At 46.2% G+C, this 27007-nt stretch overlaps 3 protein-coding genes across 9 annotated transcripts; 1 reads left to right on the forward strand and 2 right to left on the reverse strand.

Moving 5' to 3' along the window:
- Positions 1-2276: 2276 nt before the first annotated feature.
- On the forward strand, positions 2277-12975 carry LOC123190557 (uncharacterized). 5 transcript variants are annotated; one of them, XM_044603222.1, is made up of 16 exons: positions 2277-2417; positions 2548-3341; positions 3428-3580; positions 3693-3938; positions 4033-4246; positions 4342-4428; positions 4663-5011; positions 5178-5373; positions 5490-5588; positions 5739-5995; positions 6143-6210; positions 6345-6481; positions 9581-10401; positions 10601-10666; positions 10752-10805; positions 12519-12975. In XM_044603222.1, the coding sequence occupies exons 2-11, from the start codon at positions 2937-2939 to the stop codon at positions 6168-6170; spliced, it is 2034 nt and encodes a 677-aa protein (XP_044459157.1). In that variant the 5' UTR covers positions 2277-2417; positions 2548-2936; the 3' UTR covers positions 6171-6210; positions 6345-6481; positions 9581-10401; positions 10601-10666; positions 10752-10805; positions 12519-12975. The 5 variants fall into 5 exon arrangements, with proteins under 5 accessions (XP_044459157.1, XP_044459160.1, XP_044459159.1 ...); XM_044603225.1 differs by having other exon boundaries at positions 10755-10805; XM_044603224.1 differs by lacking the exon at positions 10601-10666.
- A 2163-nt stretch (positions 12976-15138) lies between these two features.
- On the reverse strand, positions 15139-15901 carry LOC123190559 (uncharacterized). The gene is made up of 3 exons (XM_044603231.1): positions 15767-15901; positions 15577-15672; positions 15139-15493 (listed from the first exon to the last, which is right to left on the reverse strand). The coding sequence occupies exons 1-3, from the start codon at positions 15848-15850 to the stop codon at positions 15245-15247; spliced, it is 429 nt and encodes a 142-aa protein (XP_044459166.1). The 5' UTR covers positions 15851-15901; the 3' UTR covers positions 15139-15244.
- A 413-nt stretch (positions 15902-16314) lies between these two features.
- LOC123190558 (protein FAR1-RELATED SEQUENCE 5-like) lies at positions 16315-20427 on the reverse strand. 3 transcript variants are annotated; one of them, XM_044603230.1, is made up of 7 exons: positions 20267-20427; positions 19932-20154; positions 19249-19513; positions 18443-19133; positions 17812-18269; positions 17426-17713; positions 16315-17326 (listed from the first exon to the last, which is right to left on the reverse strand). In XM_044603230.1, exons 4-7 carry the CDS (start codon positions 18687-18689, stop codon positions 16664-16666), a joined length of 1656 nt encoding a protein of 551 aa, XP_044459165.1. In that variant the 5' UTR covers positions 18690-19133; positions 19249-19513; positions 19932-20154; positions 20267-20427; the 3' UTR covers positions 16315-16663. The 3 variants fall into 3 exon arrangements, with proteins under 3 accessions (XP_044459165.1, XP_044459164.1, XP_044459163.1); XM_044603229.1 differs by having other exon boundaries at positions 19900-20154; XM_044603228.1 differs by having other exon boundaries at positions 19249-20154.
- Between the last annotated feature and the right edge of the window lie 6580 nt (positions 20428-27007).

The raw sequence follows: 27007 nt of genomic DNA on the forward strand, positions 1-27007 counted from the left end.
GAGGGCTGCACCAATGAGAGAGATCAAATCGCGTGTTATGGGCAGCCCTAGGCCTCACTATATATAGGGGAGAGGGAGGAGGGTGCGCCCCCTCTAGGGTTCCCACCCCTAAGGGGGGCGGCAGCCCTAGATGGGAAACAAGGGGCGGCCAAGAGGGGAGAGAGGGAGGCGCCCCCTAGGGTGGGCCTTAGGCCCATCTAAGCCTAGGGTTTCCTCCTTTTTCCTCCTAGCTGCCCCTTGGGCCTTGTGGGAGGCGCACCAGCCCACTCAGGGGCTGGTCCCTCACCACTCTTGGCCCATGCAAGCCTCCGGGGTTGGTGGCCCCACTTGGTGGACCCCCGGGACCCTCCCGGTGGTCCCGGTACATTACCGATAAACCCCGAAACTCTTCCGGTGACCAAAAACAGGACTTCCCATATATAAATCTTTACCTCCGGACCATTCCGGAACTCCTCGTGACGTCCGGGATCTCATCCGGGACTCTGAACAACATTCGGTAACCACATACAAACTTCCTTTACAACCCTAGCGTCATCAAACCTTAAGTGTGTAGACCCTACGGGTTCGGGAGACATGCAGACATGACCGAGACGTTCTCCGGTCAATAACCAACAGCGGGATCTGGATACCCATGTTGGCTCCCACATGTTTCACGATGATCTCATTGGATGAACCACGATGTCAAGGACTTAATCAATCCCGTATACAATTCCCTTTGTCTATCGGTACGATACTTGCCCGAGATTCGATCGTCGGTATCCCGATACCTTGTTCAATCTCGTTACCGGCAAGTCTCTTTACTCGTTCCGTAACACATCATCCCGTGATCAACTCCTTGGTCACATTGTGCACATTATGATGATGTCCTACCGAGTGGGCCCAGAGATACCTCTCCGTCACATGGAGTGACAAATCCCAGTCTCGATTCGTGCCAACCCAGCAGACACTTTCGGAGATACCCGTAGTGTACCTTTATAGCCACCCAGTTACGTTGTGACGTTTGGCACACCCAAAGCACTCCTACGGTATCCGGGAGTTGCACAATCTCATGGTCTAAGGAAATGATACTTGACATTAGAAAAGCTTTAGCATACGAACTACACGATCTAGTGTTATGCTTAGGATTGGGTCTTGTCCATCACATCATTCTCCTAATGATGCGATCCCGTTATCAACGACATCCAATGTCCATGGTCAAGAAACCGTAACCATCTATTGATCAACGAGCTAGTCAACTAGAGGCTTACTAGGGACATGGTGTTGTCTATGTATCCACACATGTATCTGAGTTTCCTATCAATACAATTCTAGCATGGATAATAAATGATTATCATGAACAAGGAAATATAATAATAATCAATTTATTATTGCCTCTAGGGCATATTTCCAACAGGATGGCACCCACCCGGGTTTGGATTCGCCCCCCAGCAGGGCAATGGTCCTGCTCAGCTGGTTCCTGCTGCGATCCAGCCCCAGATCCAGGCACAGATTCAGCCGCATGCGCAGGTGCAGATGTAGCTGCCTGCGCAGCCGCAGATGCAGCCGCAGCCGCGGATCCAAGATCCGATGCAGCATCTCCCCCCGGCGGGCAACAATATCGTAGCTGACGCTGGGAGGCCTGCTGCCGGAGTCGGAGCAGCTTATGGCGCACAAGGCCTAGCTGCAGTCGCCATTCTTATGGCAGCAGTGAACATCATGCTTACTGTTCTGGTGCTAATGGTTGTGTTAGCTAAGTAATGTCTGTAGGTTTGCTAGGGCACTCCTTAATTAATAGCTCGCTATGCGCGCTATGCAAGTTTTAAATTTCTTAGTGTAAGCAAGGGTGGCCCCCTTTACCGCTAAGCCTGTTTAAGACGACGGCCTAGATTTTACAGCTGTTGTGCTAATCAACATCCAAATATGTAATGCTTTGTCAGACCTGAATTAAGCTCCCACTATTATATTATTTCGCTGGTTTCAGATTGTATTATTTTTTACATCTCCTGTGCAACGGGGTTTGTTTAGCTGACACTCTCATTGACATATAATGTGTGCGAATCAGCACCTAAGCGGAGCTGCCATGTTGTCTAACATCAAAGCATGCATCACGCACGTCCAAACCACTCAGTCTGTCCGATCCAACTGTGACATATCAACGTCTAGTAGAGGTTCGCCGCTTTGATAAGCCAACACGTCCCAGTCCACGCGTCGCCCCCCGCCGCACCGTTTCAGTTATTTTTTTTCTTTTTGAGGGGGTATACCCGTCATTTCCATTGAGCACGCATTATATCCCTATCTCACGGTTTCACCCACACCAGCACTCATTTCCTGTCCATGTCGTCCCAACCCGCCGCCGGAGAGCAGTACCAGCTAATCTACGGTTCGCTCCCGGCGCAAATTCACCCCTGGCTTGATTCGCTGTAGGCATCACCACCATGGTAAGTTGCAGATTTTGCCTACTTTTTTTATCCATCTATTTAGATCTAGTTCCATAGAGCGATTTTTGCCTGGATCTGAATCTTGTGCGGGTTGAAAATTCCATTCCCCCCTTTTTTTTCTTGCTCGTAGGATGATAGTAGTTCGCAGTCCGGCAGCTGTGGAGCAGGCGACGCTCGTTATGGTAAGGACGTCGCTCACGCTGCTGCGCCTTGCCCTGTTGCTCACCCGGAGGGCTCATCTTCAACTGCTAAGTCGGCAGATCCACCTGCGCCTACATCACGCATCTCTGTCAAGCATGCAGCTAGTGTCATTCAGAAGTTTGACGACTACAAGAAATGGTTAGTAGAGCAGATTGGTTTTGGGGGTATGCTGAAGCTCCCAGCCATGCAGAAGCTGAGTTTGAAGTGTAGCGCCTGGATAATGAGTAGAGTCAGCGTGAGCCGTAGGGAGATTAAACTTAGGGATAACAAGGTACTCAGGTTTTTCCCCGAGGATGTCCACAAGGTTTTTGGGATCCCATGGGGTCACCGCAGTGGAAAGGCAGGGATGCAATCATCAATCCTGAAGCTGTTCATTTCATAAAGACAACACTTCAAATGGATAAAACTGGAGTTCATAGCTTGCGAGCTGCAGAAAATTTCTTGTTGCGCGATATCAATGAGAATTCAAGCAAGTTGGAGAAGGATTGTTTCCAGATTGCTTTTGTTATCTTTGTTATGGGTCATGTACTAGCACCAACTACTAAGCACAACTACGCCACCATCGACTACTGGGGGGCGATTGCAAATACGGAGGCCATAGTTCAATTCAATTGGTGCGAGTATGTACTGGTACAACTTCTGGACACAGTCAAGAAGCTGAAGAGTGACATGCTGGCCAACAATCAGTCCACCAATCTAACGGGCTGCCATTTTTTCTTCCAGGCAAGTGATTATTTTAGCACAGCAAGTTATGTCAGATTCTGTTTTTGTTATACGTTTCATTGATCGACATGTTGGCTACTACGCAGATTTTCTTGTTGGACAACCTTGATCTCGGCATTTTCAACAAGCCTCATAACGTGATCCCACGGATATCTGACTTTGACCCTGAGTCATTTCGTAAAATGCTGATTATGGCCGCTGATCCAGTGAAAGGAGTTACTTCATATTCTCATGCAAATGTACTACATTTTTTATGGATCAACACACCTTTTTTTTACGATATTCTCTGATGTTTTTGTCGAAAATTTAAAAATGCTAAATCCCGCCACCATGATTTTTTATCTACCACAGCTGAGAGATGCGGCGACGGTCTGCTACACACGGCAGAAGTTTCCATCATCTGTTCCGTCGTCATCAACGAGTAGAAGGCCGCTGCGGGGATGTGCCACGCCTGCAATAGGAACCCTTCCATACACAACTCCCCTACCAGATCGCGACGCTGGCCATCAGATTAACACTGACGCAGCAATGCCATCTTCTGCAGCTCCTGGTCCAATGGAATTTGCAAAGTACTTGCGTGAGAAGTACCCACATCTTGTATGTCGTCCATCATTTATGCTTTTGTTACTTCTACACTTCTTAATATATTTTTTTTCGCATTGAATCTAAGACTCGTGTTTCTGCTTTGCAGGTAGCGGACGAGATCACAATGATTATGAAACAACAGTATGCAAGGGGTCTTATGCAGTTGACACAAGCCAGCAATTCAATCCAGCAGGCTTTGTTACAAGCAAGAAACGGTTTGCAAATGGATATGTACAAGTTTTCAGACCAAGTAATCAACTCAGTTTCTACCCGCTGTGTGTGTTGCCGCGTGCGTGGTTTCACTGACTGCCCTGCCTCAGGTCGCAATAAATTCCTATTCATGTTATCCATTATATGCCGGCGTTATCCCTCCATATGCCACATAATATACCTTTTTTGTTTTCCATCTCATCGGGCACTGCTAATTCCAAATCGGTACGGTTTACCACGCCGGCTGCTCACAAAATTCAGGGTAAAAGGCTAGAACTATCTGAATCCGAAGGTTAGTCTCCACTTGATATTCTGTCTTTGTTTCTGTATTATATTCTAGCCTTTCCTATAACTGTTTTTACTACAAGCAACGAAAGGTCTGCAAATTGATACGTATAATTTATCAGCCCAAGTTATCAAATTAGTTTCTACCCCGCTTGTGCACGTCGCTGTGTGCGTGCTTTCTAGTTTTTTCGGATCTCAGATCACCTAATACTCACGCACCTTTCCCATTTAATTGTTACAGCCACATCGCCTATCGCACAGAACGTCTCTTCGCGCAAGCATTCCGCCAATATGGATGACTCCGTGTCTAACAGCAAAAAAACGACGTCAGCAGCTTCTTTCAATGTCATCAATCACTTCAAGTCTTGCCTCATGTCTATCGCTGAAATGTATGCTGACCTTCCTGCCAACCCTCCTATAACTGTATTTGGCCAATGTTCCAACATCCTTCAGAAGAGGAAATACATATTCCAGCACGGCTTCGCAACTGATCTGTGGTGCAGGGGAGTTGCGCCGCATCCCCCACATCCACCAACAGCGGACCTTATTGCTGCCCATTTTTTGGAGTTGTCACAGCAAGATCTCTTGAGGTGTGTCTTTTCTATCCGTGTGGCGCTCCTTTTTGTTCAATTCTCGACAGTCGCGCTGATTTTCATTCATAAACTTTATCCATATTTTTGCCAGCAACATTTTTTTGAATGCTGAATCTCATTGCCCAACATGTTGTCCAACCTAAGTATACTTTGTCATAAGCAGGCACTACATTGTACACGCCAGTCCCAGGCTTATCCGCATTACTGGGATGGCTATGCTTGATCAGCTAATTGGATCGCGCCCCCTTCACCATGAGCTTGCCTCTATAATCATGAGAAGGTATTCTCAGTCCGATCAGGAAGCCAATTCGGAGTGCCCCTACATGAATTGGAGGCACAACATGGAACCTGAATTTGCGGTATAACAGCCACTCACACGCTTGCCGCGTAATTTTGTATTTACCTCTTGTTGTCAAGAAGAACATAATGACACTGGCTATAATCATGTTTTTTTGCATGCAATTTTCTATTGAAGACCATCGTTCTCGCTGACCACGAATACTTGACAAACATATCAATTCAGAAGCAGCTTGTTGGAAACGACATCCCATATGACATTACATCATGCCAGATGGTACGTTTACAAATAATTTCCCCCAATCCCAGTTTAATGCTATACTACCTTTCACTTTTGCTGACTTCCTATTTGAATAAACAATCCCTCTTGCAAACTTTTGTCACTTAAATGTATGATTCGGTTCAAACACCTGTGTTCTTGTGTCAGTTCTTCCTGCCTGTCCCACTCGAGGACGGCTGGATAGTGATCATGTGGGACATGATGTCAAGGAAACTCCATGTACTCGACCCGCTCATCAGGGGTGAAGGTCCACACGACGCAACTCGAGATAAGCTCGAGATGGTTGTCTGGAAGCTACATCACGCACTTTTCCAATGCCTTAACGAGTATTATGCTGGGTGGCCAACGCAAGACGGACAGTGGGCTACCAAATACCCCGTAATAGCTCAAGAAACCTTTTCCAGGTAAGATTTTTTTTAATGCTGCTCATCGCAAATTCAGTGCAATACATTGCTTGCTACCCTGCTCCAGGAGTTTTACATTTGTTTATGAACTCAAACATGCTTCTACCTCTACAAATCTCTGATCCATTTTGGCTAACTTACGAACAGAGATGAAACTGGTACTCCATATAGTTAGGCACTATGATGGCCAGAAGCTCAAAATACCTCTGACCAAGGTTACCCTTTTTTCCCCATTCTTTCATTTTTCTTCTTTTATGATTTTAGGTCCACCGTAGTCGTTACGCCTCCAGCAACGTTGATTTACGTATCACATCCTGATGATAATACACTCTCCCGTATTTCTGGACAGTTCAATGCTGGCAGAACCAAAAGGCAAGCACTTCATGAGTGCATCAAGCTGCAGGGGAACTCATCAAAGTTGGCGCATGAGGCACTCTGGACTGTCCTGGCACCAACGGACTCATGGGTTGATTCAATCCATTCCGGGTAAAGGGCACATCGATTTAAGTTTTAAATAATTTTATCAACGTGATGTGTGTGGTACCAGCTGTCACATTCGAACCTGCGAACCTAGATATTTGAATCATGTACCCTAAGTAGTTTTTTCTTCCGTTCACCAAGAACCAGGGACCCAATGTATGTAACGGTCGCCACCGTTGCGTTCAGCCATGCTCGTTTCGTAGATTTTCCATCAGCAACTAACTTGTTTTAATATAATACGGACCATTTGTCTTAGCTATTCAATCGTGCAGCGTATATTCCTTTTTAATTGGCAATACCTTTTTTTATCCACCGAAGTATGTGCATCCATACTGTTAGTTATCGCATTTCCTTGGAACACCTGACTATGTTACCTCAGCTGCTATAAAATGTTGCCTCAATCCAAGCTCATGAGCGGCACACAAAATTCAAATTTCAGAGTGCCGTAATTTTGCACGATCAAACCTTTTTCAGGTGACGTTGTACCACCGAACCATAACATTCCATCTTATGGCGGCAGCACGGAAAAACAAGAATAAAAAATCATGTATAATCCCGGGTTACACTTAGTATCCAACCGGACAGTCTCGACTATTTCAAGTCCTGCAAATTCGATCCGAGCCTTTTTCCCCACTTTGCATCGAAGTTCATTACTTGTCCAACACGTAAAGTCCTAATCACGAACTAACATTATTCATGCTCTTACAGCACGCAACATCAATGTGTCCATTTTCTACATACATTAAATTTTACCCTTTTTCCAAATGCCTAGCGCAACTACGATCACTTTGATATTAATATAGGACTCCGAAGTACTACGTTTTTCCGATCAGACCGTATGATCTGCAATGTGGTATATTAAGCATGCTTACTCGGCCACAATCGTCAATGAAGTTTGTCTCACTTACTAGTCCACACTGCAGTGTCCCAAGCCCCGAAGTTCCGACTCTTTGTTTTCTTTTCACCAGTTTTTTCGACGCCAAATGCTACTCAAGTGGAAACATATTAGTTCTTACCTAGGGATTTTCTTTTGCCGTGGTAATTTTTGCAAGCCACCAAATTTACTTAAGTGGAGTTATCAGCTTCCAGCCATAAAGTTATGAACTCGTTCAACCATTCCGTCTCGCGCAGCCATAATGTATTCACGTCAAATACAAAGCAACAACTCTTGCAAGCTTGCATAACTGAAATCCACAAGGCGCAGGTGTGATTTCAGATACTTAGTGCATACATACATCACATTCGTTCCACTTAGGTCTTAATCGCTATTTAGGTTTTACATACCACTTGTTCCGAATTACACCCATAGATCGCTCACATCATGCTAGGTTTTTGCAATCCATGGGACCATACTCGAACCAAAACGATACGGCGACGCACTTGTTGCACTTTTAGCAGTAACACGATGACTAGCAGAAGGCCTTCTTAGGCTGCGTTCGCTCTTACGTAGTCACCCAAACCGCATTGTTGCTCCTCAATCTATGATCACGTCATACACGAACTCTGGGATGTCCCCTTTGTTCCCTTTCATCGTCACAATCTCGTACGCTAGCTTCGCCCGTAGACGGTCTATCTGCCCCTAAATGCAAGCAACCAAAGCAGCATCAGTTACAATTATTTTTTCAATTGTGGACTGAATAACTTAGAAGGGGAGCCTTGGCGCAGTGGTAAAGCTGCTGCCTTGTGACCATGAGGTCATGGGTTCAAGTCCTGGAAACAGCCTCTTACAGAAATGTAGGGAAAGGCTGCATACTATAGACCCAAAGTGGTCGGACCCTTCCCTGGACCCTGCGCAAGCGGGAGCTACATGCACCAGGTTGCCCTTTTTTTTGTGGACTGAATAACTTAGACATCTTCATATGGATTTTTGCACTAGGCATATACATTTGTTTATTTGCAAGAACTAACCTGGGTCAGCGATGAACGGAGGTACAGCCCGGTGAACTCAGTGTAGTAGTGTGCGATGTAGATTCCACTTTCCTCTCTGGCATTTTAAGTTTTTGTGTCAGTACTCCATAATTAGTAAACTTCAAAGTTTATAATGCACTCATCCGATAGGGGGGTGAGCATACCTGCTGCATGGCGCATGCTGTGCCAGTAGTGGATACTTGAATGTCCATCCTTCAGTTTCAATCAAGCCGTTGCCGTAGAAATTGTTGAAAAGAGAATAGAACCTCCTCTGGAATTTTTTTGCACGGCCTTCATGTTTGATTTTCATCTCATCCATTTCATCTGTCTCGGTTGGGTCCAGGACCATCACCGTTTTTTCATCCTTATCCAGCAAGTACATCGACCAACAGTCCATATAATCGACCGGGAACCAGAACTGTCCACCAATATTTTTTGTCAGTTATAGGTTAAGACAATAGTTTATAACACTTGGGCGTCGAGCTGTTAGTGCAAATTCACCTTTTTTTAGCCAGTCAATCCTGTACACAGCCTTATCTGAATTCATCATATCCTCGATGTAACCCCAGTAAGTTTCTCCATCATCCCTGCAGACCTCATCCTGTAATTTCAAAAGTACAGATTTTATCAGCGCTGTCCGATAGTATAGTAACTATTACTCACATCAAGTACAAACTTTTCAAGTTGTAGTTTTACTCACAACAAATTTGGGGTCGAACAGCCCTCTGAATCTATCCATCCACCCGCGGTATATGCCATTATCTTTCTCGTGCAGCATGCGTTGAACACACCTCCACATGTTCATTGTTATCTCTCCTCCTGGCGTCAATTCATCCTTGATATCTTGCCCAGATGCAACTGCAAGTATTGGATCGTAGTGCTTAACCCATTTCCTGCATATAAATGTTGTTACATTTCTCAGTATTTTTTTGTGCTTTTATGCACCGAAAGAATGAGGCCAGGAATTTTAAATGCTTACCTATTCAGTATCGGTCCTTTGCATGCAAGCAAATTAGAATTGAATTTCAAAATGCATCCATCGCTGGGCTCTGAATGGTTCAACCCAACTGAGGGGGGGTACTTATCACCCCAATCTTTCTTGTCAGTTGCATTCACAGTCTTGTGTGCATCAATATGCTATGGATTATGTGTCTTCCCCCTGGTGCTAACTGTGTGTTTGATGCCACACTTCCGCAGATATTCCAGGACAACTTGTTGGAACCTTGTCAGTGTAACAGCGCTCCCAGTCTCCAAACCTTTTGCTCTACCCTTGCCGTCACCGCCATCTGTGCGACATAGTCACTTGCGACAATCATTAAAAGGGAAAACGAAATTCATATTGAGATATCAGGTTCACATTTCTGGCGATTTACCTCCATCTTCCCGACGGAAAGAAGGACCAGGATGGCAGTTTGTTTGCACATCCAACACATGTACTCGAGCTGCTTCTTGCTGCTCTGTATGGCTGACGTCCCTGGCAGCCGTAGGAGGGGCTGCAATTGCTTCCGACGAGCTCACATGGTGTGCATTACTCCCATGTGCAGTTGTAGTTCTGTTTCCACCCTCGTTGGCACTGCTACAACTGTGAAGGTACTTGAGGACAGCTTGTTGTAATGTCGATGCCTTACCACCATCTACGGAGGACAATCCGCTTCGACGAGCTACACTGTCATCCATATCTGCATCAGACGACCAAATCATCAGTTTTCACTAGGAATCAAATGAATGACAAGAGGCATACACTAAATGCAAGCTATGCTTTTGCGGCATTCACCTCCATTATCACGATGAAAGGAATGACCGGGACGACAGGTTGGAGGAACATCAAAGACATGTGCCCGGGTCCTCCGTTGCTCAAGGGAACGTTTCTTGTTGCCATCACGTTCACCATCTGAATTGTCATCAACACCATGCCAGCCTAGCAAGATGAGGCCGTTCAACGGTGGGTCTTCGTCCAACTCATCTCCTTCCCATCCGCTTCCAACTACAAGCACGGCTGCAACTTGCACAAAAACCAGGTTAGTTATTGACAGTATTCTATAAATTTTTTCTTTCACATGACAGCAACATGTTTAATACAGATATGATAGTAGTAAGAGACCTCTTATCCACCCGATCCACCGGATGCATGTGTTAGAGGAAGCTAGATAATCAGTTGTATTATTTAATCCCACTAAATCTGATCCATCATCACTTTGATCAACTTCTTCCATGTAGTCGATTGGCACTTGTGATGCCACGGCAAGGAACTCTTCATCCAAGTCTGAAACACACACAATCTTGGTGAACATCTTGCGAACTATTTTATTACACATACATTATTTAAACATCATACCCGTTGATTCATCTTCATCTATCATGTAATCAGTAGGCACCCCTGGTGGTACATCTGATGACTCGTCGTCTGCATCTGCACAACCAGGTCAGAAATTTACTCGGACGGAATCAAAATGTTAATTGCCTTTCGTACAAATACAATACATGAGCTTAGCAAACAATTACCGTCCTCATCAAACATTGGCAGTAGATTCCTTCCGTCTATGTTGTTCACATTCTCACAAAACGGACTGCGACTTGCCGCTGCCTGCTCACTTGCATTCACAAGCGCTATTAGGTTGTTGTCATCTACAATCACCTCCCCCAAAGTTGGAACACCATTATGCTGACGGTGCTCCTGGCTGCTATGTTCCAGCTCTTCCCAGTTTATGCGATCATCATCAGCTATCTGTGCCGTGTTGCCCCCATTCCCATCAACCTCGGTCCGATGATCTGCACGATTGAGGATTTAAATGCCAATTTCTAGTTTTTAGCTAGCATCCCAAAATAAATTCGTAAAGTTCAACTGCATCATTTTTTTAAAATAAATAACCTTCTTTGTACCCATCCACCCCTAGGTTTGAGAGCATCATCCGAGCCTGCTCAAAGATGCCTGCGTGCATGCAAGCAACGTGCTTCATATTATGTCATCCTTCACCCATGAACTTAACAAGAACGTTATGTACCTTCAAAAAGTTCTGGATTGCCAATTGCTTGTTCTACCACAGCTAGTGCAGCGGCAGATAAGCTCCGCACACGCTCCCTCCTTTCTGTGACTGATTGCCCGTCAGCATGCACATCAACTGCGGCAGATGATGATCCTCTACGAGATGGTAGAATTCCATGAGTTGCACCGTCTGTCCAAAACAGCGAAACACAAATTATAGGCCGAAATGCATTACTGCCGTTTGGTTCATACTTGCATTTTCAACTTAGTACATTCATAAAGTTTCTGTACTCACATTCAAGGGTTTCTTTCTCTTGAGCCTCGAGTTCTTGTAGCTCGGCTCTGAGGTAGTCCCCCCCTGCTACGAAGCATTGCAGCACTACACGAGGTCTGAGCGGAGTCTCGTGCCATGGTTGACAATGTGTCACCACCGTTGCTAATCCTAGGCTGTAGCCGTTGCCTGAGCCGGTTCATGCTACGTGGTGCTGTAATGTTTCCAATCATATCATCAGGCTAAAAAAATTTGACAGTATATCTGTCGAAAAAATGGAATGTCCGCTAACATTGTTTGTGTCCACGCACACTTATATTTACTTACCTGTAACGCGGGATCGGCCTACATCATCTCCAATTGTAATCCCAGTGGGCGCGTTCTGTACTAGGGTGTGTCTTCCTGCAAAATTTTTTGAGCAATTTAGTACCGACACATTACGGACATCCTTCTCGCTTTGTATGCTGCTAATGTAAATACAACTTCTACAAACCTCTCCTATCAGCCTTCATCAAATTAAGGCCTAGCCGAACACTTGGGTCCATCGGTTCATAATCGCTATCGCTGTCTGATGTGTCTGAACTTTCTTCTGCTATACCTTTTCCTTTGGCATCAACTTCTCTCGCTGTAGACCTCCGCACTGAATTTTGGTTTCGCCGTTCTGCTGCTTGCATTTGTCCACTCATATTGATGGGCTGTTCGTAGCGCGTTGCTCTGCTGTCGCAGCCCTCAAGCTGATGTGCTGCTCGCAGCGCCTCCAGTTGCTCTGTTTGCATCAAAAAGACAGTAAATAGTTTGTGAGCAAGTTTATTTCACGAACCAATATTTTTTTTCTACAACGCAATACTCATGTTGCTGCCTCTATTACCTGGATGTCGCAGGAATCCTCCAGGCCCCCCAACCACGGCATGCCAGACATTGTTAACCTGGTCAAATGCATCAGCATGCCTTGTCTGCCGGATAAAAACACCCCAAGTTAGAGTGAATATCAGTCTCCACGATCGCGAACTCGTTTTTCAAAGCTTTTTACATTGTTACTATGTGCTACTTAAGTGCAAAACTACAAAAACCTCTTACAGTGAATATAGTTGGGTACTCTCTTGTAAGGTAGATTAGCCTCCTGAACATCGGCCTTGTGTAAACGCTGATGCGGGGGAGGGTGTACGGCTCTACACTATCTGGCCCGAAATCCATCCAGTCGAAGAACCATGGCTGCAAACAATCAAGGGGGAACAATTAGTTACATACCTATCAAATGCAACACGCTAGATGGTTCATGTTAAGACAAGGCATGTTTTTTGGTCACACTTACAATGAGAGCCAAATGGCACCCGCCTACGATTAGAGTTCTGACCCCAGCTGCTAGATCTCTGTGTAGTTTTTTGACAGCTGCTCTGATGATCTCAAATACCCAATCTGCTAGATCGAACTTGCCAGTACCGCGATGGCACATGACACACGCTAGCAACTCCCAATTGATCGACGTGTACGACTGTCCGGGGCCTACATATGTACCTCCGGCTAATAGCGAGAACGCAATCTCGAAAGCCCTTATTTGACGTGGGTACACACCAGTGCTCATAATACTACTTATAGCATCAGCAACTGCACGAATAGTCAATCCCCCATCCCTGGCATGGCTCCTTGTCTCTATTCCAAGAATTGTTCTGATTCTTAGAGCTAAACTCTGCCTTTCTTTTGCTTTTAATTTAACCAAACTCACTTTAGGGCCACTGTTTCTCAGATCCAATGTTCTGACGATGGAACTGGGGGTGAAGTATCTAATCTGGCCGTCAGGGAAGGTGAAGCTCATGTCTTCCCACCTAAATCTACCAAGTAGCCAGGCGTAGAACCTCCTGTCGGCCTCACCATCAAATGCAGTGGTTAACAAGCTTGCCATGCCAGTCCTATGAACTACTCTGTAGTACCTCATACCTAAGCGCTGGATCTGATGGCAGTTCCAGGTACATTTAACCACCCTACCACGCAGCAAGTGACTTTCTGCAGAAAGGACCGGAGGCACTACTGGAATCACTTCCCCACCAGCGGCCGTATCTCCGGGCACAAGAACGAGCGTACGCCTACGCCGAGATCTGCGCATGTACAGACCCTCTATCGTGTTGTCACTGACCAGACCCCGTCTCAGTTTCCGTCCAGCAGGGCCGACCATCTCCGCTCCCTCGTCCGCCGCATCCTGTATTAAAAATTTGACCCAGCCTCACAAGTCAGCCCTCCTTTTCTATGTGAATCAATGAAAGTCAAATGATAAATATTAGGAAAAGATGGAGCAACCGGATGGCAACGCAGCTGTACGCCCAAACCCTTTTCTATGTACTCCCTCTGTAAACTAATATAAGAGCATTTAGATCACTAGTTTAGTATTCTAAACGCTCTTATATTAGTTTACGGAGGGAGTACCAAAATAGCTTACAGATGCATTGGGGGCGGTGAGTGGAGAGCCGTCGCCACCAGCGACGTCGCCATCGATGGATCCTTCCTTTGGCCCACTGGATCGTGGCTTTTTCTTCTGTCCATCACCACCACCTTGTCCACATGGCAGATTCCTTTTTCGTGGTGGATCCGGTGGTTCCATGCTCACTAACCTAGAAAGGCAATCATGGATGGGGGTTAGAAAAAGACACTACCAACCAGCAGAAATCCACTCGCAAAGCCGAGGTGATGGAGATCAAAAAAGCAAGCCAGAAAAGCAGCGCCTCCACCTATTGCATTGACATATGGAGAAACCTAACCTCTTGTTGCGTTGGTGCCGGCGCAGATGAACCAGTCGCCGTCTTCAACACCCGGACTCCACATCTGGTTTGCCTTGAATAGTGTCTACGAGATGTGGTGGGGATAGAGTTGTGGTGGAGAGGACGGAGAGTGGCTACACGTACATATGATCCCATCGTGAAATATCACCTCTCACGGAGAGCAGATGCGCACTTTTTTTAGTTACACATCTCCTTATTAGCGTGGCCCATCTGAGGCCACATAATAAATTCGCTAGCCGGGGCACAGGAGATGCAGCCGTGTACTTGGCTCCGCACGGACAGACGCTTGCTATCTGAACTGCTTCTGGTCGGAACAGTACAATCACTGGTCGACGCGGTCCATGCCAAAAGGAGAGAATAATGGGTAGTGCCGGGCTGCCTCACCTGCATGTCTGGGTGGGCACGGCATGCATGCGCACCACCACCAACCCCCCATTTAATATGCTTGCCCGTTTTTGGCTTTCTTGATGCTCCGGCTGCCTAATCCAGTAGTTACTAAACACTCCCCTCAAAAGACCTACTCATCTTATTGCCACGTCATGCATGAATACTCAATCGGTTGCATAATCCATAGTACACTCATGTTTTAAATTCATTTTTTCGTATAATTTATATTTTCGACATTCTGCAATTTTATTGAATCGAAATAACTTGTTTGGAAAAAAAAAGGAAAATACTGATTTTTTGCGACCCGGAGAAATAGCACGCTCCTGAAAGTGACCACGCATTTTCATTATTGCAACACAAACCATTGGAAATTGACACTGTACAGTGGATGATTCATAAATCTACTAACCGAAACCCAGTACTTAGATCGAACCGCTGCTAGATCTACTCTACGTGCGGCGTCTCTTACTCAACCGGCTGCTAGTTCCATCCTCATCGAAAGAATCTTCCCCCTCCTCCGCGCCCCGGATTTCAGGTTCGTCGTTTATGACCGAACCTCCATTGCTGTTCGTCGAGTCGCCAGCTTCAAATAGATCGTAATCGCCGAATCCTTCCTCCATTGATTCTTCTTTGTCCTGCGCCCCTTCTACTTGGGTCAGCGACAAAGACATGCGCATATCCCCTTGGACGACATCGCCCTACCAATAGAGATTGAAGGCACCCGAATTTACATTTTATCTTGACTGCACTCTTATGTGTTGTTCAGAGCAGCGCAACTCACCTCCCCATTGTCGTCGTCATCTTCGCCCGCCATAGCCGTGGTGCTCCACGCGCTAGCTGCTGAATTATCAAGGGAAGGAGACGGCGGCTGCAGTACCTGAAAACACATTCAGAAACCAAGCGGTCAAGATTTTATCCTTACAACGGATCGGAGACGAGCCAGGAACGCACTGCTGGGTTGGAACACTTACCAGACCAGGCAACGTCAGTGAGGCATCGCCATCTTCACCTCTCGTCGTCCCACTAGCCCCTGATTCAGCAAGAGAGAGGCCCATCGGATGCAGGGAAGTGTTTTTTTTTTCAAATCAAACTGAGCTAGTAGTGCAAGGAGTAGGCGAAGGAAAGCAGCTCGCCCGTCGCCCCTGTTTTTATAACACAACCCGCTAACGCAACAGGGCGCCTATAACTGCAGTTACGTCGTCAATGTTTGAATTTTGAATCCTGGAGAAGGGCGGGCAGACCAACACGCGCCTGACGGATGCATGTTGTCCAAGTGTCGGCACGCAACACGTTTTTTACTTGCCATGAAAATACCGAAAACACAAAGGCCTCAAGTTCTGAACCACGATACTTCCCCGGTTCAGCATCACATTCAGTTAAAATGGCCTTCTGAAGTTGCGCTCCCCTCGAATCATATTCAGTAAATCATCACTATCCATCCAGAGCGCACTACAAATGGTACAGCAAATGTAATTTCAGTTTTAGATCAGCTCTCAATATAGATATGACATCCCCCCCAAATTACATCTGATTCAAACGAATATGTTCCCAAATATCAAATATTGCCCCAGAAAACAAAGTATGGTAACAGACCTAATTGTCTCTCGCCCTTACAAGAGCGAAACACTTATTCTAAAAAACATTGGAACTACAAAATTGTTCTTGAAACGATAAATTCTTACATGTGTTCAAAGACACACGCGACCATTGTTGAAAACATGGACAGTTTATCTCAGACCAAATTACATTTTCTTCCCACAGCATCACCCCTTTTTTTCTCCTTGCCTCATCAAAGCAATATCAGGAAAATGAGATACATGACTCACGGAAAAAAAGAAATCAGAGTCATTGAATGGAGATTGCACTGCTCAGCTCTCGGCAAACCCAAGAGGCCTCTTGCATGTGTTCCGCCGGTGCCCCTCTATTCCGCGGTTCTTGCACTTGCTTGGCTTCCGCGGCTTCTTCGGAGCATCCCCTCGTTCTGGACATGTCGTCCTCTTGTGCCCCTCGCGCCGGCAAATGCTGCAGAACCTGGTTCTCTTACTCAGCCCTTCATATGGTGCCTTCTCCCTGCTGCTTGTCGGCCTACCAGCACCTCTACGCTTTTCCGGAGCTGCAAGGCAGTGAAGTTCATTCATGCCCACAGAATTCACAGCACTGTTGCATTGCTCAGCCTCCTGAACTGCATTATCATTTTGGCCGTTACACGTTGCACTAACATTTCCATTGTCATTTAGACGATCCTCGAATGCCAATCCATCACGCACGGCCGCCAGAGGTGCTCCACCCCGCAGCAGGGAGTCGAGTCCAGAATTCATGTAGTCATAGCATGCAGCACTTGCATCCCCCATCCGAACAGCTTCCATGGCTTTAAAATATAATGTTGAATGCCTGTACGTGAAAGACAAATTATGCGATTTGTCTTTCTGGTACTGAGCCAGGTGCTCCGGTAGTACATCTCTAGCATCTCTTGTCCACCTTTTCAAGATATGATATCTAGGGATTTCATCAAGATGTAGAATCTCCATCACCTACATTTTTCCACAAGCCACAAGTGCTGATCAGACATTGCCTTCTTGTGTTGGTTGCAACAAATAAAATGTCTACATCAATGAAGTTTCGCAGCTTACCCGCAAAGCATGGCAGCAAAGCATGCCTGTGTGCTCAAATTGACCACATTCGCACGTGAATATTGTTCTGTCTTCGTTAACTGTAACTTCATACTCCACCCTGCTCCACTTCTCTCGTTTGGCTGCATTATTGTGAGTAGTTATATATTTCCTCATATTTTCTTTTTCAGTAACATTGTATGCAGTTGCTTCTATTAGTAAGCGTCCAAATTCCTCAAACATATTCCTTGTATATATTTTGCTTGCATGCCGCTCTATTGCAAGGTTTGTCCGCCGCACTGCGCACCCCTGTCACAATAGAAGCATTCGCATGAACGAGATTAGTTATTTCTTATAAATCATTAAAAACTTAATTTCATCAACCAAGATGGTAGAAACTTATTTACAATCATTGTTCTCTTCTCCTCGTAGCTTTCATCATGCTCACGGTCGAACTGAAGCCTCATGTATTGACGGACGAAAACGTGCATCGGGCTGGCGGGGGGCATGTATGACTTCAGCATGTGGTTTGCGCTCTCACTCCTCTGTGTACTTGTCATCTTTGCGCAGAACACTCCTCTGAAATATGGTTTTGCCCATTTATGTCTTGTCTCATATATTTGTGTCATGTAGTTATGACCCCTCAGATTGTACTTATCAAGCAGGCCGTCCCATGCTGTTTCAAATTCCTCTTCAGTTATCATGTGATTAACAACTTTGTGAAATTCAGACTGGAAATCACTCTTCTTCGTGTAAAGCGGCCCAAGTGTTTCCTTCGCCTTCTTCAGAACATGCCACTTACACCATCGGTGCACAGTGTTTGGATAAATTTTCTTGATTGCAACCTCCATAGCTCTGCATTGGTCTGCTCATTGGAAAAAACATTCTGAATCAGAACTAAAACATTCAATAAACGGTACACACTTCGCCCGTATCATATTATCATTTCATAGTGCATTTTTTCATTCAGTTGCAAAATGAGTTGGGATGCAAACAACATATCTAAAGCCAAGGGAGATTTAGTGATCAATCATTCACCTGTGAGTATTGTCTTTGGCGCAGGTCCGCCCATCATGCGAATGAATTCTGTAAACACCCATTCGAAGCTTTCCTCTTGCTCGTCACGCATCAAAACTCCTGCCAGGATGATACTCTGATAGTGATTGTTAACTCCAACGAAAAGACCGAATGGCATGTCATACAGATTTGTTCTGTACGTGGTGTCAAATGTCACCACGTCGCCAAAGAACCTGTACTGCATCCTGCTGCTCCTAGTTGCCCACATGAGATTCTTCACCTTGCTGTCCTTCTCAGCCAGAACCACATAGGAGAAGTCAGGGTCCTTCGACCGGATGTCGGCGAACACCTGCAGTGTCTTCCGTACATCATCTTCGGCTTGCTCGCGACTAATCTTTCCACAAATGTTTCTGAGTGTCCTTTTAGTGAATGGAACCTTTTCAACCGAAACGAAGAAGCTACCAATTATGCTCTAAACCTTGCCTAGGTTGACGTTGTTCTCCCTCAACTGCCTTATTAAGTCTTTGGTGTAGACGTCTATGTGCTTATGCGATGGCCAGTGCACTTTTTCTCCCATTGTAAGCGACATAGAATGATTGTGGCTCGCCCGGTGCTCCGTTATGTACCAACTATTGTCTGACGAACGAAGCAATCTGATTAGAGCCGGGCACTCGCACCTGCATGACCTGCTATTCTCGGCATCTGGTTTACCCTGCATGTGACACATTGAATTAATTCCAATGCCATCCAATCAATTTCGTATACGCATCCAAACTAAACTTGTAACCTATTTTCTCATTTTAGCATTAAGTTAAAAGCACACTCACCGAACAACCACATACTATTTCCTGCATGGTTTTCCTCCTCTCAGCATTTAGCCTGCTTTTTCCATATCTTATTCCGAATCCAATTTCCTAGGAATACAAGTTGTAGAAATCATATGCCTCACCAAGTGAATCAAAAGTGAGACCTAGCTCAGGATGCACCACACTCTTGTCTGGTTGCTCGGCATATTTGCGCATTGATAGCTCCAGGGCGCTCATCCTAGATGGACAAGGCACACGGTCGGGTGGTGCACTCCCGAGACGGAGCCTGAAACATTTTTCAAAATGCTAAACTGTTGAAATGTTTGAAAGACATTAAAACAGCAACAATTGACAGGCCTCCCACTACATTCGTGAACATGTTAACCTATCATTACCTTTCTCGTAACCATTTTTTCCCTGATTTCCAAAGGCAAATCACAAGTTCATCAACCATCATGATTACAACACCAATTTTTTACAAACAACAGTTGTTCCTTGCTGGTTTACTAGGATATCTTCCCATTTATCTATTTCAGAAAGCTTTTGGTCCGACAAGTAATTTTCCCCGCCCCGCAGCACCCACACTCAAGGGGTTCATCCTATCAATATCAATCAGAATATCTATCCTGCATATACTTGCGATGGCAGTAACACTAGATTCAGTAGCCTCACCTTTTAGTCCAGCCGGGGGCCTGTGGATTTACCTTGCCAGTCGATTGGGCAGACCTCGTCGGAGATTCCTCACGTCTACGTTGGCCGCCCACCTGCCCCTCGGTGAGAAAACCATCCCCCAACATCTCAGCTGCCGCAGAATCATCATCCGCTTGGTGAACAGCCGTGTTAGCAGTAACCTTATCCAGTAGGTACATCAGCGGGACTGGATCTGGGTGTTCAAGATTGTCGGCATACTCCTCCCGCACCGGGAACCTGCATACACCACGGCGTTTCAGGCTCAAAAGATTTCGCATCCTTCTATCAGAATGCATATCTAGGCGAGTCTGCTTGGAGAAGAACATATCAGATCTGCACGGAAACGAACCTGTCGACCGCATCAAGTAGGAATTCCATTCCCTCGCTCTCCTCCCGCATCCAATGCAACGGTCAAGCACCATTGACGGCGCGGGCCGCGCCAGCCCGCTACAGCAGCCTCGGCGAACTCTATCCTGTCTTGTTCTTCAACGGCGAAGAGGTGTGTCTAGAACGAACCACCGGAAGGCAACAATGTTTCCAACCTTTTTTTAATAACATGCGCACGGGGGGTGCCCCGCCGGCCGACAACCGGCTCAGACAGTGTACTCCATCATGGACCCATTATCTGGTCCAGGCCCAGACAAAAAAACTAACGTACTGGTCCACGGCCTATTATAGAACGAACGTTCCTAGTCCACGGCCCATTCCGAGGAGCCGCGACGTCCGTCCCACCCCACTGGGCCACCCCCACTTGTGGAGCACTGTTTGCTACTGTATTGACATGGTATCTTCATTTTCCAACGTTCGCACCAGACAGGCCAGCTGGCTTTTACCAGATCCCCAGGCTGCAGCGAACGACCCAGATAATGGGTGCAGCTGAGCTCGAGCTCCAAATCGACGCACTCGATCATATCTATCTTCTTTAGTTGGTAAGCGAGCGGCAGTGCTAGTGTTTCTTTTTGGGTTCGATGGTGGTTCCGATCTCTATAATTGAAGGGGAGTCTGCAGTTGTTTGCTTCATTACCCTGCTCCCATTCATGATTATTTTTCATGTCAAGCCTACCTCCCACTGATTTTTCTGTCCTCCCACGTTTTTTCTTCTGTTAGTCAGGCGCGAGTGAGTGAACCCTCCCACCTTTCTCCCCACACGAGCGAGTGAATCCTCCCACCATGGCGTAAACCTAGATGGCCGCCGCCGTCGACGACACCTCCTTCTCACCTCCGCCTCGCCTTCACTTTCCACATTCTTTTTACCTTCTATTTGCTGCCCACCCCCGCCCCTATCCCCAAGCATGAGTTGCTCCACTCCCCCATTGCCTAAACAAACTTTTAATTAACCCAATTTTCTCTACTAGAGCTTCATGGACTTGCACCATGGGAGCCCAGGCAACTGCAGCTTGCCAGGTGCAGTCTCCGCCACTGCGAGGGTTGGTGCCGCCAAGGCAGACTCGGACGACGAGGGTGAGGGGGGTGGACTCAATCATGCTGGTGGAGCGGGAGGCCTTGTAGGGGAGGACTCAATCATGTTTGAAAGATCGTGGATGTCGCCTAGAGGGGGGGTGAATAGGCGCTTTTAAAATAATTACGGTTTAGGCTTGAACAAATGCGGAATAAACCTAGCGGTTAATTTGTCAAGCACAAAACCTACAACAACTAGGCTCACCTATGTGCACCAACAACTTATGCTAAGTAAGATAAGCAACTATGAGATAGCAAGATATATGACAAAGAACAATATGGCTATCACAAAGTAAAGTGCATAAGTAACGGGCTCGGGTAAGAGATAATCGAGGCACGTGGAGACGATGATGTATCCCGAAGTTCACACCCTTGCGGATGCTAATCTCCGTTTGGAGCGGTGTGGAGGCACAATGCTCCCCAAGAAGCCACTAGGGCCACCGTAATCTCCTCACGCCCTCGCACAATGCGAGATGCCGTGATTCCACTAAGGGACCCTTGAGGGCGGTCACCGAACCTGTACAAATGGCAACCCTTGGGGGCGGTCACCGAACCCGTACACTTTGGCAACCCTTGGGGGCGGTCACCGAAACCCGTCAAATTGCTCAAGGCGATCTCCACAACCTAATTGGAGACCCCGACGCTTGCCCGGAGCTTTACACCACAATGATTGAGCTCCGGACACCAACAACCGTCTAGGGCGCCCAAGCACCCAAGAGGAACAAGCTCAAGGGTACCAAGCACCCAAGAGTAATAAGCTTCTCAACTTGTAATTTCCACGTATCACCATGGAGAACTCAAACCGATGCACCAAATGCAATGGCAAGGGCACACGGAGTGCCCAAGTCCTTCTCTCTCAAATCCCACCGAAGCAACTAATGCTAGGGAGGAAAATGAGAGGAAGAATAAGAAAGAGAACACAAAGAACTCCAAGATCTAAATCCAAGGGGTTCCCCTCACATAGAGGAGAAAGTGATTGGTGGAAATGTGGATCTAGATCTCCTCTCTCTTTTCCCTCAAAAACTAACAAGAAACCATGGAGGGATTGAGAGTTAGCAAGCTCGAAGAAGGTCAACAATGGGGGAAGAACACGAGCTCCAAGGATAAGGTTCATTGGGGAAGAAGACCCCCTTTTATAGGAGGGGAAAAATCCAACCATTATGTGCTCAGCCCGCACACGAGCGGTACTACCGCTCAGGTGGAAGAAACAGAGAAAAGGAGCAACAAAACATGAACCTTGGGGCGGTAGTACCGCAGGAGACAGCGGTACTACCACTGGGTTAAGCGGTACTACCGCTCCCTTCGGCGGTACTGCCGCGCAGAACGAAGGGTAAAGGGAAAGAGGGAACCAGGCGGTACTACCATGGAGGAAGGGCGGTACTGCCGCTAAGGAGCGGTACTGCCGAACTACTGCCGCAGCGAGGTACCGCACAATCCGACACAGAAAAAGACCCCTCGAATCGACACGGTAGGGACTTGGTAAGCCAACGGTAGTACTGCTGCAGAGTCACCACCGGTACTACCGCTGCGGAGCGGTACTGCCACTTGTGACCCCTCAGCAGTACTACCGCTGGGTACCACGGTACTATCGCTGGGACCCTGACAAAACCACACTCAAGAAAACCAGAACTTCCATAACTTCTGCATATGAGCTCCGAATTGAGCAAACTCAAGCTTGTTGGAAACAAGACGACGAGTAGCATCAAAACAGCGACTGGTTGTAGTAAGAAGACGCAGGGGAGGTATGCCTAACAAAAATAGGAGTGAAACCTCCAACCAAGAAGAATCGGCAAAACCTCCAACATCGAAAACATCATAGAAGATGCATGCGAACTCTGTTTTCGATGAACTCAAGCTTGTCATCAAGATGACCACAAGATCTAAGACTCACAAAGAGAACCAAACAAGAACCAAGAAAGATGATGCAAGAATGCAATGGTTTGAACTCTCTACAAATGATACGATCAAGCTACTCATCGAGAGCCCCCTTGATAGTACGGCAATCGATCCTATAACCCGGTCTCCCAACTACCATCATGAGACCGGTAAAATAGAAAACCTATCAAGGGCAAACCTTTGCCTTGCACATGGTCCACTTGAGCTAGATGATGACAATCTTGACTCCCTCAAGTTGGACCACCTTTCTTGATTGTGTTGACTCGATAAAGACTAGTTGGTTGCTCCCCCATACTCCACTATGGGTGAGCCACTCTTCCGCACATCTTCACAAGTCCATTATCGCCACAAAGGACGACAAGCTTCAAGCATTTGATCTCTTCGTGATGCTCCACTTGAACTTGCACACCGCAACCTAACCCCACAAAGAACTCTCACGAAGACCATGGGTTAGTACACAAAGCGTAATTGACAATTCTTACCATACCATGGAATCACTTGATCCCTCTCGGTACATCTTCTGCGCTTTGTGAGTTGATCAACTTGATTCACTCTTGACTTAGTCTTGATCAACCTTGAACCTTTCCAATTCTCTTCATTTGGATGATGTCTTGAAGGTAGACATGAATGATCACACAATCTTCTTCTTCAAGACATGCTTGCAATAAGCTCAACTCTCACATGACCAATCTTTGGATAATTCCTTGAATAACACCTTGGTCGACACAAACTCTCCTTGAAATCAACACATGCACTCCAAGAAAAGCCTATGGACAAAATCTTCAAATATAACTCAAGGAAACCATTAGTCCATAGAGATTGTCATTAATTATCAAAACCAAACATGGGGGCACCGCATGTTCTTTCAATGTTCTAGTTGGCCAACCAGCGACCGGGGACGTGGGCCTACTTCGCTAGGATACTCTTTGTCACGTTCTACGGGCTCAACATGCTCCGGATCAATCCGGCCACCGGATTTGAGAACAGGTTCCTCAATGCTGATGCCTTCGTCTCTGATAGCCTGAGGTGTGTCTCCACGAATGATCTCTGCCTACCTATACTATAGGAAGCAATTTGTTCATTCACTACACTCTGGTGCATGCTGCTAAGAAAAACAACTTTCCTACGTGTTGTTTTCTCCAGATCACCAAAGAACATGGCGTAGCTCGATCGATGGGAACGGTGTAACTATGAAGAAAATAACAATAAACTACTCAACAAAGTGGCAAGTGAAATGAAGAGCAAAGAACATACATTCTTCTTGCGTGCATGTGCACTATCCAAAATGAGTATTACAAAACCAACCAATCCGGGCTGTTTTGTTCGGATGACACCTTTGTTCCGCCCTTTTTGTTGTCGTGTTTGCTTGTGTGTGTTGAAGACGATGCTGATGTTGCTACTCTTGCAGCTTGTGGGTGGCCTGAAACAAGAAGGGCCGGAAGTGGAAGCCGCCAAGAGTTCTCAAACTGAAAGCGATTCGACCCACAAAGTGGGCTCTCCCCCAAAGATAGCAAAAGGTGGGTGGTCTGACTGTCTAAGGGCATGAAGTATGGTGGCATGTGGATATTATTGCCCCATGAAAAAAAGTAGCTCGAGGCTTCTATATTGATTTTTTTTCTCCTCAACGTAAGCTACCACTAGTGGGCATAATCAAAGAATATAAAATAAAGGCTCACACCACACATGTATCTCTACTTCAACTTTTTTTAGTTTTATGCACTGGACCACACTTTCCCCCAAGCACCCACCTCCTGCAAAGGATCCCACTCAGGCGGCGAGGGTGAGGGGACGGAGATGCTGGTGGAGCGGGAGGCCTTGTCGGGTAGGACTCAGTCGTGCTACGGTTGGCCAACCAGTGGCCGGTGAGCGTGCGCCTACTTTGCCAAGATACTCTTCGTCATGCTCTGCGGCTCAACGTGCTCTGGGTCAATCCGGCCACCGGATTTGGCACAGGTTCCTTGACGCCGACGTCGTCTTCTCTGATAGGCCTTAGGTGCGTCTCCACGAATGATCTTTGTCTGCCTATACTATACGGAGCAATTTATTCATTCACTCCACTCTGGTGCATGCTGCTAAGAAAACAACTTTCCTGCATGTTGTTTTCTCCGGATCACCAAAGAACATGGCTTAGAGGTGCGTCTGTCACCGTACATCCACTGCCGATTCATTTGTGTGCATTATATATAATTAAGTGTGTCAAAAACCATTACAGAACATCATAAATAAAGAAGTGATCAAATTAATAGAAGTTCATCATCATATTAAAACCAAAGTATAGTAGGGACCAAATATTATTACTGAAAAAATAAATACATAAAGTTCATACATAGTTCTCATTGAACAACATATAGCTCTCTAGAGCATCTAATTAAACCATACATTGAAACTATGTAAAACATTTAAATGCAACAACAAATGCGATCATAATCGCAACTAAGGTAACAATTGATCCAACGACATAATGATACCAAGCCTCAGTATGAATGACATTTTTCTAATCTTTTTAATCTTGAAGCGCATTGCATCCATCTTGATCTTGTGATCATCAACGGCATCCGCAACATGCAACTCCATTGCCATCTTCTCCTCCTCAATTATTTTCAATTTTTTTCTTCAATTAATTGTTTTTTTTCAACTAAATTTAACCTCTCGACAAGAGGGTCGATTGGAATTTCCGGTTCACATACCTCCTAGATAAAAACATCTATGTCATGTTGGTCGGCATAATTATCATAAACATTAAATGAAACAAATAGTTATAAAAGATAATATACCACATCTGAATCATAGACAGGACAAGGGCTGACGTGGGCGGATACTAAAACCATCGCACTATATAATAACAAACAATAATAAAAGTAAGAAAAATATACAAGTATCTACCTAAATCATACAAGTAAGCATTTTTTTAGAAAGAAGATAAGAACAAGAGGCTCACCACGGTGGTGCCGGTGACGAGATCGGCGCGGGCGATCGACGGCGGTGAGGATGGGGGCGGGACAGGATGGACCGTCAAATCTAGACAAATCTTGAGGAAAATGGAGCTTGGACAAGGAGCTTCGAGAGGAGAAATCTTAAGTGTGGCTCGGGCATTTCATCGAACACCTCATGTGCATAGGAGGTGAGCTAGAGCACCACACACCTCTCCCACGGCCGGCCAAAAAAATAGAGCAGTGGCTCTGTTCAAGGGCAGGGGCGGGAGTATATATAGGCCTCTCTTTAGTCCCGGTTTATAGCTAAAACCGGGACTAAAGGACAACATTTGGTTCCGGTTTCAGCCACCAATCGGGACTAAAGGTGCTGGGCCAGGAGCGAGGCCCATTGGTCACGGTTCGTGTCTGGAACCGGGACCAAAAGTGTCAGACGAACCGGGACCAATGGGTCTTGAGGCCCGGCCGGCGTCCTAGCCTCACGAACTGGGACTGATGCCCCCTTTGGTCATGGTTCGTGAGTGAACCGGGATTAATGCCCTTACCGAGGCTTCGACCAAAGCCCTGTTTCTACTAGTGATAGTGGCGGTTGTTGCCATGTGAAGGTCCTCGGAGACAGAGTATATAGTAAGTACTTTGTTTTCCGTTTGTGATTGTTGGGGTTGATACCATTTTATGCATGTTCTGGTTCTCAACCTCCAAATGAGTGCCTTCCTTCTGTGCTTCCAATGGAGGCTACCAGCGGCAGGAACGCTATGAGTCAGCCTGGACATTGCAGATGCAGAGGAGTTTTTCCGGGGGCAACC

Source organism: Triticum aestivum, chromosome 2A, assembly GCF_018294505.1.
Source record: "Triticum aestivum cultivar Chinese Spring chromosome 2A, IWGSC CS RefSeq v2.1, whole genome shotgun sequence".
In the NCBI taxonomy this organism is placed as follows: domain Eukaryota; kingdom Viridiplantae; phylum Streptophyta; class Magnoliopsida; order Poales; family Poaceae; genus Triticum; species Triticum aestivum.